At 33.1% G+C, this 17,779-nt stretch overlaps 1 protein-coding gene across 3 annotated transcripts in view; it reads left to right on the forward strand.

Annotated features, from left to right (window-relative positions):
- Positions 1 to 17,779, forward strand: part of LOC150102123 (tRNA (32-2'-O)-methyltransferase regulator THADA-like) — a 694,369-nt gene that overhangs the window by 136,072 nt on the left and 540,518 nt on the right. For all 3 annotated transcript variants that reach the window (XM_090398691.1, XM_090398692.1, XM_090398693.1), the window contains one exon: positions 9,234 to 9,316. In XM_090398691.1, coding sequence (XP_090254817.1) covers positions 9,234 to 9,316 — 83 coding nt within the window. The remainder of the gene's footprint in view (positions 1 to 9,233; positions 9,317 to 17,779) is intronic.

The following is a 17,779-nucleotide window of genomic DNA, read 5'->3' on the forward strand; positions in this document are numbered from 1 at the left end:
GAGTTCCCAGAGAGGGGAGGAGAGGTAGATGCAGTAGAAAACCTTCAAAATTACATAAATTTTTAATTAGTTCGTATAGGATATCATTCATATTATATTTTCAGCATATCTACAGTGGTTACATTGGATATTATAGTAATGTGGATCTCCTAAAAAAAAAAAAAATCTGTTGCAGTTTTAAGCAAAAGAAGAAGGTGAAGAGTCTCTGATAAAATACTATTGGATATAAATTTTGATATTAAAAAGACTCACAATCGGAAACCCCGAATAATGCAGTTTAACGTCATTTGTTCACGAAAAAATAAAAAATCGTTTTCCTAAAATTGAAATGTTACTACCCATATAACGGTATTTTGCAAGGAAAGAAACCAAAATGTCATATTTATTTCTTCTTCTTCTTTGAGTGCCATCTCCTATCGGAGGCCGGCAACCAGCTTGGCAAAATTTAAGCGATTCTCAGCTACTCTGAGCATTCTCTCAGAGTTCATACCAGTCCATTGTCTGATGTCTGCCAGCCAAGATTTTCTTTGTCTTCCTTGTCCTCTTCTTCCATTTAATTTTTATTTATTTCAATAAATGTTATTTAAAAAAAATAAATATTTGACATAATATTTAAAATGAAACAAACATTTGAAAATTTGCAAAAAAAATTCTTCTATATTATCAATAAAGTGAAAGAACATACAGTTGTCTTGTTCCGTGACTGATTTGAAGAATAAAAGGCAGCAAATTTACTATTACTAAATAGATTCATTGCAAAGGCTGATCTCTGGTCATTTCAGGATTGATTATTTTCGCACATGTGAAATTTGTTTTTATTTTGGGGAAAAGATACAATAATTGTGCAGGAAAACAAAAAAAAAAAAAAAAAAATCAAATATTGTAGGATATTTGATTTTTTTTTTTTTACGTAGGATATGAAAGGGAATTCCAAGTAACATTGTACATGTAAAGTGAAAGGTTGTTTGACACAGTTAATCCGTTAACGGCTCTAAAATTGCCGTTCAGGGATTAATGGCGAAGGAAGATAATTGCATGATAAAAAGTAGGATGCAGTTTTGATCCATTAAAATTTAATTGGCAACTATGCCACAAAATCTTGTCTAGAAGCAGTGCAGTATTTTTGTTTTATTCAAAGCATATATAATTACTTTTCATCTTCAACAAAAAGATGGAGTATACTTCTTAAACATTTAGAAGAAAAAAAAAATCTCTAACAGTTAAAAGATTAAGTGAAATGAGGTGGTCCACAAGAGCTGACACTGTATTGCTTTGAAACTGTGGATATAAACAAATTAAATAGGCATTACTTGAAGTATCCATTTCTCTTCATGAAAAACCTAGTTCTAAATTAGAGCTCATCATTAGCTGATCATTTTGACAATTCCAAAACAGCAATTTTAAGAGTTGTGTGGGACAAAATTTTACAACGAATAAATGCTACTAGTCCCCATATTTGAAATTATGGCTTCTACAACCGTGTTAAAATAACTCTTTTTATTATCCGGTCATTTCGATCTTCATATCAAGATCATGATCTGGACGCATACATAAATATACAAGACAAGCTGCGTTACATTTCAAACTGTAAGCTAGAGAAACAATGATTTGATCACATGCTACTCACTGGCATGATCTCTAGTAAAAAAAAAAAAAAAAAAATTACATCAAGCTAGGTTTAATTTATGATTAAATGAATGAACATTCTTGCTTACAGATGGTTTTTCTTCCAGTAACAGTGATGTCCTGTTTCATAGTTTTTTTTTTTTTTTTTTTTTTTTTTTTTTTTTTTTTTTTTTAACATTGATGTCCTATTTTTTTTTTATTATTAAAGTTGTTTTTATAGATTTAGGATCCTGGATTTTCTACAGTCATCCTATTTATAGTTGTTCTTAGAGAGGAAGGATTCGTGGGATGAATATATGTCTTCCATATGTATGGGATTTTTAGACCATTATTATTGTTTAGATTGGGGCGGTTGATAATGATCTCACAAGCTTCCTTAAATTTGCATTCATATCATGTTTTGTGTGATGTAGACAACTAGTGCTTTTTCATTCAATTCTATGTAAGGTGTTCAGGGCATGATCAGAAAGGCCAGCTTCACCATAATTATTATATTTAATGTGTCATTTATGTTCTTTTTGTCTGATAGGAATTGTGCGTCCTGTTTCTCCTGTGTATGGTATGTTGCAGGTGTAGTAAATATGGTATACTCCAGGGTGGGCCAGCGGAGGGAGTAGAAAATCCAGGATTCTAAATCTAAAATAACAACTTTAATAATAAAAAAAATAGGACATCACTGTTAAGGCGGGGGGGGGGGATCTATAAGAAAGAATGTTTATTCATGTTGTAATTTATAAATAATTTTTTTTTTAAATCAAAAATAACAATTGCAATAATAGAAATAGGACATCACTGTTAGTGGAAGGAAAACCATCTAACCATCTGTAAGCAAGAATGTTTATTCATGTAATCATAAATTAAATTTAGCGTGATGTAATTTTTTATTTTTTTTTCACTAGAGGTCATGCCAGTGAGTAGCATGTGATCAAATCATTGTTTCTCTAGCTTATGGTTTGAAATGTAACACAGCTTGTCTTGTATATTTATGTATGCTCCAGATGAATCTTGATATGAAGATCGAAACATCAGGATAATAAAAAGAGTTATTTTAACACGGTTGTAGAATCCATAATTTCAAATATGAATGCTGATCACCGTATAACACTAAAAGAAAGGAAAATACTACTAGTAAATCTCTACACAAGATCCCTATACAGATTTGTTTTTAGCTAATAATTTGTTGGTTTTATTTTAGATATAAGAAATAGTTTTTGCTGCTTTAAATGAAGAAGCGAATTTATTAACAGATGAGACAAAATTTAAAGATGAGAAGGAAAATGTGAAAAACAAAAAAAATGAAATTAATGAAAGAAAAAAAAGCTATTTAGACAGATATGTTTGGTATTTTTTTGAAGAAAGATATAAGATTAGTATTAACAAACTTTCAATTTTATGGGGCTGATGTTGATTCAGAAAAATTTATTGGTGAAGTTAAGCAATTTTTAATAATGATAAAGGAGGAAATTTTTTCAATTAAAATATGTACAAATTTATAAAGGATGGGTTAAGGTCTACTTTTCCGAACGTAGAAACAATTCTAAAAATATTTTTGAGGATGCCTATTTCAAATGCAAGTGCTGAACGCTCATTTTCAGTGTTGAAACGAATAAAAAATTAAAGAAGCAACTTGCACCAAAATAAAACAAGTGACCTGTCATTATTATGCAATGAATCAAATGTAATAGACTCGATTAATTATGATATCATTTTAGATATATTTCCTAAAACCAACCAGAAAAAAACTTTTAGTTATTATTTTTTCTTTTTTAATTTAAATTTGAACTGATATATATATATATTATTTATTTATTTATTTATTTTTTTTTTTTAATGCAAATATATGTATACAGATGCTGTGTTATTATAGAAATGTTGACTTTTATTTTCAATAATAATAAAAAAAAAAGCGTATGAATTTGATTAACTGAAATAGACTTGTTCTTTTGGGGCCACATTATGATATTGCGCCTAGGGCCTCAAAAATTATAAATGCTGCCCTGACTGTATGGATAGTGTTTCTGATCTTCAGAGAGGTGAAGCTTCCAGAAAAGCATATAACTGGACCACATGGGAGGGACTGTTGTGGTTAGTGACCATGCAGCATCTGTTGATGTCCAGTGATAAAAATGGATTGATGGATGCATTACATGGAGAGAACATGTAAAACAAGAAAAGTTTTATTGATTATTTTATTGTTGATATTGATGTTTTCATATTCTTTCAAGGTGAAAGAGTACAAAGATTTGAAAGTAGAGGTAATATTCATCTAGTGTTAGTTGGCAAGTTGAGTGAATATACACCAAAAACACTAAGATTTTTAAAAAAATCAGTCAAACAGCATTCAAATCTGAACTGTGAATCAATAGTTTTTATTCATACAGCAATTATGAGTAAAGAAAAGTGAATGTTTGAAAAGAAGCAAATCTTAGAAACTTGCTGTGAAAGTCTGAAGAAAACATTAATTGATTCAACCAGAGGAAACATTTAGGAAGTTTTGTCTACCAAGTTAGAAAAATGAACATTCCGTATTGGACACAGGAAATTTTGAAATGATGAAATGGCATAGAAAGTTCCTGCCTTGTAAATCTGCATGTGCATTTAGAGAATATAGGAAAAAAATTAAGACAGCTCTGTTATGTGGAGTAGTAGTTAAATGCACATTCAGGTTGATTATGGAATGAATATGAAAAATAAATATCATGAAGGTAAACTGTTTTGAATACAAATAATGTTTAGACATTGAGGAAATTTTACCACAAAGCAGCCATAAAGATGATATAAAAATTTCAGATAAGGGGCATTCTGCATCTCTGGATAATTACTTTGAAAAATTGTTATTTGTAGTAGATAGATAGAACATGTGATAGAAAATATTCAAGAAACTCCAGTCGGTATCAATACTTGAAGAAGAAAAAGTAATCAGAAACCTAAGTCTTCTAGAACATAATAAATTTAGTTTAATCCTCCTTTATCCAAGTGTGTGCAAACAAAGTTTGTGCCTGAAAGTATCTTCAGGACTGGGGTAAAGTGGTACAACACCGGGCAAGTCCTTGCAAAGGTGGAGCAAGCTACCAACATTCCTATCTCAGTATCTCCAATAATGCAAAACACATCTCCTTGCGGATATGTATAATGTTATGCATTAAGGGAAGGGCCACTTCCCAGACTAGTTTGACCTTAATTGAGGTCTCTTCAGTGGGAGCCAGGCCCAAGAAGTCCCACTGAAGAGACTTCAATAAAGGTCGAAACTAGTCTGGGTAGTAGCCCTTCCCTTAATGCATAACATTATACATATCTGCAAGGAGATGTGTTTTGCATTATGGGAGATACTGAGATAGGAGTGTTGGTAGCTTGCTCCACCTTTGCAAGGCCTTGCCCGGTGTTGTACCACTTTACCCCAGTCCTGAAGATACTTTCAGGCACAAACTTTGTTTGCACACACTTGGATAAAGGATAAACTAAATTTATTATAGTCTGACCAAGTTAAAAATAAACTTTCATAGTCTTCTAGAACAGAATAATCAACAAGAAATGTTCAGGTGCAAAGGTATGAAGGTCTTATAGTAGTTGCACTGATTAATTCAGAATGCTTAGTCAGAAGGTTGCATTCTAGATGATTAAGTGGAGCTTTCATGGTATCCATCTATAAAAAGGAAAATGAACTTGTTTGGTTCATGTCAAATAACGGTTACACTTTTACTTTAAGACAAACACTTAATACTAATTGATAAATAGTTGGACTTAGTAATATTAAGTTTAATGTAACTTTTCTTCATAATGTGATCCATACAGATGGGTAACACTGTTGATAGCACTCCTCTTTCACCAAATTTTACATCATCCATCTTCCATACATCCTTCAATCCCATTTTTATGCAATATAACTGTACAGTTTGAACAAATTCTTGACACCTTATACTATATATTTTCTACATCTACAGAACTTATATACTACAGATATTATTATTATTACGAGCTATTCCAAGGATTGCTTAGACTCATCAAGGGAGGCCCCAAACATCATGTCAAGCACTATCCAACATTTGCTCTGTATCTATCATACTTAGCTTTGAACTCATTCACAGTCATGGTACTACCCACAACACACTCTAGCAACCAATTCCACTGATTCACTACTCTCCAAGCAAAAAACCTAGTTCTAACACCCTTTCTAACTATACTCTTATTCAGTTTCCTAGGATGGCCCCTAGTTCGCCCACCACCAGACCTGTTCTGAAAAATTTCCTCTGAATTAATCTTGTAAAAACCCTTCAGTAATTTCTGTGTCTTAGTGATATTACCCCTTTTCTGCCTGTCAACTAGTTTCCATAACCCACAAATCTTCAACTTGTTCTTGTAAGGTTCATTCCATAGACCTCCTACCATCTTGGTCTCTGGATCCTCTCCACCTCTTTCCTCATTGCGAAGAAATCCTGGAGTCCAGTAGTCAAGATGGAATCTCATCAAGGCTCGATAAAGAGGAACAATAACATGCTTGTTTCGGCTCGTCAAAGTATTCTTCAGTAACCAAGTAATCTGATGGGCTGCTTTAGCCATTGTTTGCTATGTGGTCCCTAAACTTAACTTCCTATCCACTAACATTCCCAAATCTCTGGCTTCGTCAATTTCCTAGAGTAAAGTTCCATCAATGTGGTATACAGTTGGTAATCTTTTTACACCAAAATGCATAACCTTAAACTTTGCCACATTAAACTGACATCCATTCTCCTTTGCCCAGACTGCCAGTCTATCCAAATCATCCTGCAAAATTGTAATATCATCAGTATTAACTATTGCTCTACCCAACTTTGCATTATTGGTAACAAACTGAACAGTTCTTCTCAGATCCTTTCCTATATCATTAATGTGCAATTAAACAGTAGTGGTCCAAGAACAGAACCCTGTAGCATGGCACTAGTCACAGGCTTCCTTTTGGACTTTACTCCTAAATAAACTATTCTCTGATATCTCTCCATCAACCACCCTCTTATCCACCTCCCCAACCCTATATCCATCCCCATGTGCTGCAGTTTACTCATTAGAATTCCATGTGGTATCCTGTCAAAGGCTTTTGCAAAGTCCAGCAGTATTACTGTAATTCATGACTTATTTTTAACGGTATTAACAACACCAAACAAACTATTTTATCAAAAGATGTTTTATTAACTTCTTATATTTGTTTCACGTACTCACTGTTGCATATGCAAGTTGTGTTGTGCTCTGATGATGCTGATTTGAAATTAAGCAAAATATAAGCAGTTAATAAAACATCTTATGATAAAATAGTTCTTTTGGTTTTGTTAATACCGTTAAGAAATAAGTCGTGAATAACCATCAACACCTAAGCTTATCTGTTTGAATGATGATTCTGCATGGAGAAGATATTGTATTCAAAGCACTTCAGTTCGGTAAGTGGAAACTGAAATCATCTGGAAATTTATTGTTTCACTTGCTCACTGTCGTGAGCAAGTGAAACAATGTACAAGTTGTGTTGTGTTGTGCTCTAATAATGCTGATTTGAAATTCAGCAAAATATAAGCAGTTAATAAAACATCTGTTGATAAAATAGTTTGATATTGTTAATACCATTAAAAATAAGTCATGAATAACTGTCAACACCTAAGCTTCTCTGTTAGTATCACTGTAAACTCATTACCTTTATCCAACTCAGCTGTCACTGTATTATAAAACGTAAATTACTGAAGCATCACCTACCTTTCACAAAACCATGTTGCCTCCATACAGTATCCCATTTCCATCTATCCATTCCTGTATTTTGCTCTTGACTAACTTTTCCAATCCCTTGACAGCAACTCCTGATATGCTGATCGGTAGGTAATTTGCTACATCAGCCTTGGAACTGCCTTTATACGATGGAACTATTTTCCCTTCTTTCTATACCCCAAGGGACTAACTCGAGCTGGTATATTATCCAATCCCACAACTGTATTCACATCAAGGTTCTGTAATATACTATGCACCTCCATTTCATTTACCTCAGTTCCCATATAAGCCTTTGCCTCTCTCATTACTGCAGTATCTCCACCTGGATGATATATTCTTGCAAGTTGTTCACTTAGTAATTCTACTGTTTTGACTGATTTAGTTACCTCCCTACCATCGGCATTCATTAAAATCATTCTGCCATAAACATTCTTTTACTTGCAGCATATCAAGTGATTATCTTTAGCTTGCATTGCTAATTTCCTTCCATACTCTGCTTTTGCATTCCTTACCACACTGGTTTTACTCTTCTGACCTGTGCTTTGTACTATTCATATGCCTGCTGGTCACCTTTCTTCTTGAATTCCTTTGACATTTTTTTTTTTTTTGCAGCTTCTGCTTCATAATGATATTCATCCAATTAACTGCCACTTGATTTACCCTCCTGATCAGGTAGGTAATTTGCTACATCAGTCTTGGAGCCTCCTTTATACAATGGAACTATTTTCCCTTCTTTCTATCCCCCTGGGGACTAACTCGAGCTGGTATGCAGTCTGTCATTACTTCCCTCAAACACTCCTTTGCCACTCTTGTGCACTAATCAGCATCCAATCCTTGCAGAAGCAATCTCCTAAGCTTGTCATACTTACCAGCCTTGTAATTCCATGTATTCCCCCTCTTTATAGAAAATTTTACACATTTAGCCACCTCCCAGGAGATGGCTAAATCATCAAATTTAAGTGATAAATAATAATAAATGGTCAAAAACAAAATAACAATAAATATCATTTTAGGAGCATACCTGCCAAATGTATTAGTATCAAATTAAAATCTGTCTTAAGTTACTGCTGCCTATTTCTTAATACAAAATCAAGAGGAGAGTAAGAGGTACTGCAAATGATATTAAGGTTGCTTATAATTTTCATTCTATCTTTTAACTCTTCTTCTGCCAGCCTCCCTATCCTGAAATATACCTTTTTCTTTCTTTCTTTTTTTTTTTTTTTATAATGATAACCACATCCATATCAAGTTTGGAAGCTGTACACTGGTGCCTAATTGTAGTAGATCCAGAGAACAGAAAATTTAGGGATCTTACTTTAGAGATAAATATAATACTTTTGAACTGACTTCAGACCATCATTGAGCAGACTGGTGTTCTTGCATATGGCATTTAGAATTTTGTCCGACTAAAAGGCTCACAGACATTCATGTGAGTGTGGAAATTCACAGTTTGTTGGTGGCCAAATGTAGACGAGAGGCTCTTTCACTAGGTCACCTGCAAAACAGATTGATGCTATTGTTATTCTTATATACTCACTCTTCTGAAACATTTATTAGCAATTTCACATAGTTAGCTTGTGTTGACTAGTTTAACCCATCTTGATATCTTGTTTAAGGATTGGTTATCCTTTATGGCTATTTAAATGACATCATACTTAGTAAATATTACTCTAAGCAGAGCCATGTTCAAATGAGTTCTGTAAACTTTTATTTCTCAGAGCAGAAATTTGTTTAAATGGTTAAAATTTAATAAAATTTAAATAGATGGTTAAAAATATAGCATGTATATCCAAATGTAACTTACAGTGATGGTTTATAAGTTTACAGTAATTGCTGCTTAACAGATTTTGAAAATTATTAATTAGATGTTTCTTCTTTTCTAGATGTTACCATTCTAAGTTGTAAGATAAATGCTGGCATTCTCTATTTTGGGCTTTTTAGACATATTCAACAAAGGAAACCAAAGGTAATGTCAAAAGAACTTAGTTTTTATGTTTTACATTGATTATATTTTAATATATATTTTTCCTTATTGAAATTTTTGAACTTCATTATAAGGACCACCACCATTTATTTATTTGTTTATATTTCTGATTTCTTTGGACCTTTTGCTTTGTTATATCTTTTGTTTATTCTAAGACAAATTTAGAAATTTTTTTTTCTTTTCAAAGTCTATAAAAATATGTGCTCTTTCTTAAACTAGCAGAAACTTCCACCCAAAAACACAGTGCTTTCTAACCAGTCATGCAAGTATCTCATTAGTTAGATATTAACCTAAGTAGAATATATTTTCTTCAATAGGAGTTATACATATCATAATCATATGTTCAATTCTGGACCTGGTGAGTTTATAAGCTTTTGTTAAATTATACTTTGAATAATTTTTACTCTTTATAACTATCACTGATGAATGAATATTCTAACTGCAGGCAAATCAGCTACCGACAAAATTTATATTGCTATAACCCATAGCTTTCAGAAAATGTTGCCATACCTGCATATATGGCTGATTGCATCATCGTATGCTAAACAAATAAAATGTATATATTAGTGTGATTGTCATTCTATGAGACAAGGAGGAAAAACTCATGCATTTTATCAGTGGTGCCTGACTATAAGCAATAAATATGTAACTAAAAACATATGAAATATATTTTCACAGTTATAGTAATTTTCTTATGATGCAGTAGCAACTGAAAAAAAAACACAGCCTAATTACATTTTTAGAATAAATATAAAGAAATTATATAATTTGGGGGTGAGAGATCCTTTCCACATTTTCATATCCATTACTAATGGGTCAAATAAAGCATATTTCATCAGTGAATACAAAATGACTATCAGTGGTCATTAATAAATCAGTGTCCACAGTACATCTGTTATAAATTTAGTATCACTGTTGGCTGTTTACTTAGTATGGCTGAGCACTTTCTAAAGATATAAACAATGCATGCATATCCTATCCTCTTATTGGCCACATTCTATTGTGACAAAATCAGTTAAAACACAGGCATTTGTAATGACCAGCATCCCCAATAGTTATGACTTTTCATAACTATTGGAGATTCTGGTCAAATACAAAAACTGTTTACAACATAAAACGTAGTCAACATTTTGTAAACGAAATTGAAACCCTTCTGATTTCTTTACTCATCAACTAAAAATTCTCTCTCCTCAAAAACAAGTGATTTTGTCCAGCCCTGTATATATGTTGCTTGGAAAGAAGTCAGTGGGCACCATAATGTGGAGAACAAACATATACAGGGTGTCCCATAATTCTTAGTGCAGTTTAATCTTTAACTGCTTCAAAAATATCAGTTACAGAGTCACAATAAATATCATTTGAAAGTATAACTATTAGAATTTTTGATGTGTGAATATTATGATTTCATTACATTTTTCTTATTTTTTTTTAGATTGATGTGATTGAAGATGGCAAATGTTGAAGAAAAAGTCAGTTATGTCCTGTGGCTTGTTGAGCTCAAATTCATAACAGCAGTAAGAAGAAAATTCTCTGCCCATTATAACATGAAGGCTCCCCACAGAAATTTAATTAATAACTGGATGAAAAAATTCGAAGAAACTGGATCAATTCATGACAAACCAAGATCAGGGAAGCGAATGTGGTCGAAAACGAAAGGGCATTTGATAAGAGTCCTAAGAAATCAGTGCAATATGTTGCTGCTGATTTAAATGTACCAAAAACAAAGTGCACAGAATTCTAACCAGACAACTCCATAAACATGCTTACAGAATTACGACTGCTCAAATGCTACAAGAAGAGGATTATCGTGCCAGGTTGGATTTCTGTCTACTGATGAAGACACAAATGGAAAATGACACATATGTTATTGACATTTGAGTTTTCCAGATGAAGCAACATTCCACATAAGTGGGAAAGATAACCGTCACAATTTCCCCATTTGGGATATAGAAAAGCCTCAGAAAATGTTGCAACATGAAAGAGACTCACCAAAAGTTAATTGTGTGATGCGTGGTTAGGAGGTGGTGCATTATTGGGCCATTCTTTTTTGATGAGCCTACTGTCAGGGGAGTGATTCTTATTTAGCAATGCTTCAGAATGTTTTTATTCCTGAATTAAAGAGATTAAATCTTTTCAATAAAAGCATTTTCCAACAGGATGGGGCACCCTGTCACTATGTGACACAGGTACGAAAGTTTCTGGGTACACTTTTGCAGACAGGTGGATTGGTAGAGGAGGTGCTCTTGCATTGTCACCTCAGTCACCTGACCTGACTCCGTTAGACTTTTTCTTATGGGGTCACATCAAAACAGTCATGCATGCTTCAAAACCTGCTTCTCTCGATGACCTTAAGACTAAAATTACAAACTCACTCAATGCAGTCGCTCTCGGCAACTACTGAACGTTTTCTGGAACTTCAAAACTCGCCTAGTTACATGCATCACACAAGATGGCAGTCATGTTGAGCACTAATAAGAAACAAATCATTGTAGATAAAATTTAATTACATACTCTTTAAGCTATTATATACTATAAATTGATAACTTTTATAATGTTGGACCTATTAAAGTTTAAAACTTCACTAAAAATTATGAGACACCCTGTATGTCTATATGTATATATATATGAATATTAATATGGTTTAAATGACTATAACACCGAGATTAAAAAAGAATAAGGTTTAATTGTGAGACACTACTAGTTTCGTTGAAAAAATCAACTTCCTCAGGTGTCCAATACAGAGAATTATATAAAAAATAACAACAGATCTAATGTAAAAAACTGAAGTACAGTTTAAAAAAGAATACGTGCTGAAATTCCAATTGAAGTATGCTACGTGCATGAGCTATCACGAGTGCGCCATTATTGGACAGTAGAGATGTGCGCATCAGATAAATTGTAGCTGAGGCTGTTATTCATATGGACTGAATCGAGAGATATTTCTTTAGATTCAATCAAGTTCATCATAACAAGTATGTATATTGGACGTTTGAGACCAGTCTAAGAGATGTTGGCGGCCTTTGTCAGAGTTTATAGAGAAAAGGATGTGGCTTGAGAGAGCGCTGGCTCGGGTCCTATTGTAGGATATGTCTCTTTTGTGTTCTTCAATATGTAAAAGCACAGATTTAGCAGTCTGACCATAGTATGGTTTGGTTCCTATTGTAGGATATGTCTCTTTTGTGTTCTTCAATACGTAAAAGCACAGATTTAGCAGTCTGACCATAGTATGGTTTGCTACATTCACAAATGATCTTGTAAACCTGGATACTGAAGAGGAAGATGTTTTACTTTAGGGCTACTGAGTATGGAGCGAAGTTTAGGCAACATAGTGAAATAAGTTTTAATGTTGAACTTCTTAAGAATTTTTGCCAGTTTGGGGAGAGAGGGAGCTGATGTATGGCAAAGATATATATGCTCTTGGGGAAGAAGAATCTTCAATAGTAGGTAAACAACGGTGAGAGATAAATTTTTCAATGTTCTTAAGAGTGAAGCCATTGTTAAGAATGGTCCTTTTTAATAAATTAAGTTCATTTTTAATCTCTGTTTCGTCTGATAATAAAGATCTGGCTCTATTTTCCAGGATTGAAACGATACCAAATTTCTGCGGAGGGTAGTTATGGGAGGAAGCATGAAGGTATCTGTCTGTGTGTGTGTGTGGGCTTTCTAAAAATTTAGATTTTGATGTTTTCAGAGCATCTTGTAAGTTTTAAGTCGAAAAAAGCAAGACAGTTTTTGAATTCTAATTCATAGGTGAATTTAATTTTCTGATGAAAGTTGTTAAGATAATCTAGAAAAATATTAAGGTTGTTTAAACTGTGTTCCCAAATGAGGAAAGCATCATCTATAAAACGGTACCAGATATTGGGTTTAGGTGTTGAGGAATTAATCGCCTTTTCTTCGAAGTCTTCGAGAAATATATTAGCAAGTACCGGCGAGAGCAGACTACCCATAGTTAATCCTGAGTTCTGTTTAAAGATCTTGTCATCAAATTTGAAGTATCCTGAATTTACACAGAAAGTAATGAAAAGAATTTCTTGGATAATTTGCTCTTGAGAAGATTAGGACTTCTTGGGTAGGAACATTCGTGAAGAGAGAAACTATATCAAAACTAGCCATCAAATCTGATTTGTTAAGTTTGAAGTCTTTGATTTTAGATATGAAGTCAGCTGAATTTTTTATATAAGAGAAGGATTTTTCTGTTAGGTTTTTTAAGAAGGATGCGAGATATTTAGAGAAGTTGTAAGTAGGTGAGTTGATACCTTCAACAATTGGTTTAAGGGTGGGGGAGTGCACTTTATGGATCTTTGGGAGACTGTATAATTGTTGGATTAGCAGATGAGTAGATCTGAGGGAAAGATGGATGTTTCTTGGTAATTCAGGTGGTTTTTAGCAAATTGTTGTCCCTATTGTGCAATTCCCTTGTAGGGTCACTATTTAGTTCAAAGTAAGTGTCAGTTTCCAGTAATTCAATAATTTTGTTATGGTAATCAGTTTTGTCTAAGATGACAGTAGCATTTGTTGTCTGCAGGAAGAATTATGATTAAGTTTTTAATGGCTAATCTTTCACTATGAGAAATGTTGTCATATGGGGGTCTTGCATGATTTATTGTGAATATAGCTTCCATATGTAGAAGGTTTGCTTCTTGGTTTGGAAGTGAGGATGCAGCTTTTTCTATCTTTGTTAGGAAAAGTTCTTTGTGGATGAATGTAGGAGCGAGAACAAAATTGAGACCTTTAGCAAGTACAGTTTCTTCTGTCGATGAAAGGGTATGGGAAGATTTATTTATGACAACTTTTTTTAAATAAGTAGAACTACGATGAGATGAGGGACGATCTTACATACATTTTAATTGCTAATATATAAAAATAATCCGTCTATTATAATCAAAGTTCTGTTATTGTTATCAAAATCTTGATTGTTTTGCCTTTTGCGTCTCAGAATTCTAAGAAATAAGGGTTAATCTGGAGAAAAATTTGACAAAGAACATTTGTCGAAGCCTTTTTTTTTTTGTTTGTTTGTTAATCTTAGTCTACCGTAAATCTTCAAGGCAAATGCAGGGGGGGGGGTTAAACACAGTCTAATTGTGATTTTTCGAGTTTATTTTCATGCTCTCTCTTTCCGTAAGTGAATTTGACTTTTTAGGTGCTCATTAAAACAGCCCTTAGCATTATGGCAGAAGCAAGTAAAAATCGTAAAGCTTTATCTTTTCAAGAAAAGCAAAGAATTTTGGAGTTCTATGATAAGTTGCCCAAAATGAGTCAGCGTAGTGCAGCTGTACATTTAAAAGTGTACAAGTGTAGTCATGGTGAAGAAAAAAGTGCTGATTTTGTATCAGCTGATGCATGGATTAAGACTAAGTGGCCAAAAATGTTCGCTGAATATTCTCCTGAGGATATTTACAATGCAGATGAAACAGGACTATTTTCGTGCAATGCTTGAGCATACTTATTTGTTTAAAAATGAAAGTACTTAAAGGATTTAAATCTTCAAAAGAGCAAGTCACAGTTCTTTGTTGTGCCGATATGAAAGGTGAGAAACAAGAGCTCCTAGTGATTGGAAAAAGTAAAAATCCTCAGTTTTAAAGGTGTCAAAAGTTTGCCCATTGACTACTGTTCTAGTGCAAAAGCTTGGTGACATTTTCAACAATTGGTTAGTTAAGTGGGATCTTAAATTAAAGTGAAAAATTGTCCTGTTAGTAGACAACTGCACTGCACACACACAAACAATTTATCGTAAAGAACATCCAAGTAATCTTGCCTTTGAACGCTACATCGTTAATTCAACCATGTGACCAAGGCATCACACGAGCTTTTAAAGCTTATTATTGCAGGAAGTTTGTGCGAGAATTATTGCTGAACTTGATTATATAAAAGACGAATCTGATGCAAGTGCAGTTGCAAAAAAGATTTCCCTTCATGATTCATTGCAGTTGGTACAATGTCATGGGAGCAAGTCTCAGAGAAGACTATCCTAAATTACTTCCAAAAGGTGAATTTTTTAAGAGAAACTCTGAAATTCCTTCTTCTGAAGAATTTGAATATCTTATAAAGGAAATTTTTGATAAAACCCCAGATGGTATGTCAGAAGAAGGATTTGAAAATTAGTTGGATATTGATAACAATGTTTGAAGTGGTAGCTACAATGACACTGTCAGAAATATTTCAAGCTGCTTCTGATGAGAAATTAAACTAATAGAAGAAAGGAAGTGAACCTAATACAACTATAGAAGAATAAATTTTAGAAACTCCTCCAACCAATGACCAGATGCAAGAAGCTCTACGAATACTTTGTCACGATTTGCAACATGGAGCAACAAACTTCGAAACCCATTATGAGTGTGAGCAATTTATTCATGAACTCCTATATTCAAAGACACGACAGAAAACATAAGATAAGCTTTAAAAATAAACTTTAAGTTGTTGCTTATTAAAAAAGTTGTTTATAACAATAAATTGAAATAAATAATGCAATTTTTTATATCCTTTGCTTAACGTTATCAGTTGGTTACTGTTATCTAAAAGAGTCTCTCCTTATTTGGAACATCTGGACACAAATTCTTTACATTTCATATCATTTTCTTGTTGTTCTACTACATGGATTGGACCTGTATCCACATGCATGTGTAGCAGAGTGATTACATTTTTGAAATCAGTTAATGACTTATTGAAATTAGGTATTAAAAATGCTCTTAAGGTATTGAAACATATTAGGATCTATCTTTCTTTCTTTCTCATGCAGCTAGAAGTGTGTTTTCTGTTAATTTCTGGCCAAGTCTGTCACAGCATTTTTTATGAGAATTGGATACCTCATGAAAACTAAATTTCAGTACTTTGAAAGGTTTTTTGAAAGCCTTGTAGTAATCTAAAGTTACTGATAGTAGTCCCAGGATATTTTTCTATATATACCAAATGCAACTTATCTTCATATGCAACCATCTGAACTCCAAGCCATTTGTCTAGGAAAGCACAACTTACTTGATGACACATCACAAATCTCTCTAGTGTTTTCAACACTTTTGGAGATCTTTACACTCACCTTCAGTTTTGCATGATTTTACAAAAATAAAATAAAATTTTGGTTTATGTTTCCTTTCGTTTATTGTTCTTATCCATAAAAAATAGTTACCTGGAAAAGACAAATAATAAAATTCACTTAGACATAAAGAAAGTAGCGAACACTCACTAGTTATTCACGATAAATATTAGTTACAGGATTGGTATCCAATTCATCTTTGCAAGTTAATTTTATTTTTTTTTAATAACAGTATTAAAAAGCCTTTTCATTTTGTAAAACATCCAAGTATTAAATTAATGTTCAATTCATGTTGTGAATTGTTAAAATAAGCTTATGCCAAAAACTCTGTTACAGTTGCACACACTTCTTAAGGGTTTAGGAGAACAAGAACATAAATTCATGTAATTGTGTATTATCCCTGTCAGAGAAATGAATGAAAATCAAACTAAGTAAATTAAATTGTTTAATGGTATTTCTGATTTTTGTAAGAATTATGATCATTTGTTAGCCATGCAAAATAAAATGTTGCTTGAGAATTCTTGATTATTTATTTAAAAATTAACCAAATGCCCAATAGGTTTAAGTTCAGATCAACTTCCTGGTGTCATAGAATAGCATTACTATACCTTTGAAAACAGTAGCAAGGTGTATCTTTGAGAGTATCCTCTAGCAAACTTATTGTTGGGGGGGGGGGACATTCTGCAAAGGAATTATTATGTGCATAAGGTACTGGTTAGAAATAAAATTTTTTAACAAATTTATGGAAGCTACCCATAAAATAACTTGACTGTGAATACGAATGATGTTTTTAAATGGAAAGAAAAGTGTAAATTATGTGAAGAAAGTAAAGTAATATATATTTTGAATGAATTTAGACCAAGGCTGAAAATTTACTCACCACTTGTATTTGATAACTCGGCAATGGGCAAGTGGATTTCTGGAGCTCTGGGCATGAATGCTTGTAAATGTCTTCATATTGAGATGAATTTCATTGTCTCTATGAGGCCAATGCCTGAAGGGGGTTTCCCCAGAATAGAGTTTCAGATTATAAAAATATTTTAAAAAAATAATAAAACTATTTAAAAGAAAATAAAAATAATTAAAAACCCCTAGTCCACCTATAGTACTAATATTATTTTTATTATTCAGGCCTCCATGGAGTCAAAAGACTCATCACGGGAGGTCCTTCCTAGGAAAATTCAAAATCTATCAAGACTCGTCATGGGAGGTTCCTCTTAGGAAACACAAAGTCTATCATACCACTCCTTAAACTCATTGACCATTCTCGCTCTCACCACTATCAGGCAATGCATTCCATGGTTCAACTACCCTTCATGCAAAGAAACCACTCCTCACCCTCTTGCTCACAGTTTCCTTTCCTAACTTCCATGGATGGCCCCTTGTCATTACTCCTTCCCGCTGTTCAACCA

This window comes from Typopeltis vanoorti, chromosome 10 (genome assembly GCF_054136105.1).
Source record: "Typopeltis vanoorti isolate ZY-2024b chromosome 10, IOZ_Tvanoo_1.0, whole genome shotgun sequence".
Lineage (NCBI taxonomy): Eukaryota > Metazoa > Arthropoda > Arachnida > Uropygi > Thelyphonidae > Typopeltis > Typopeltis vanoorti.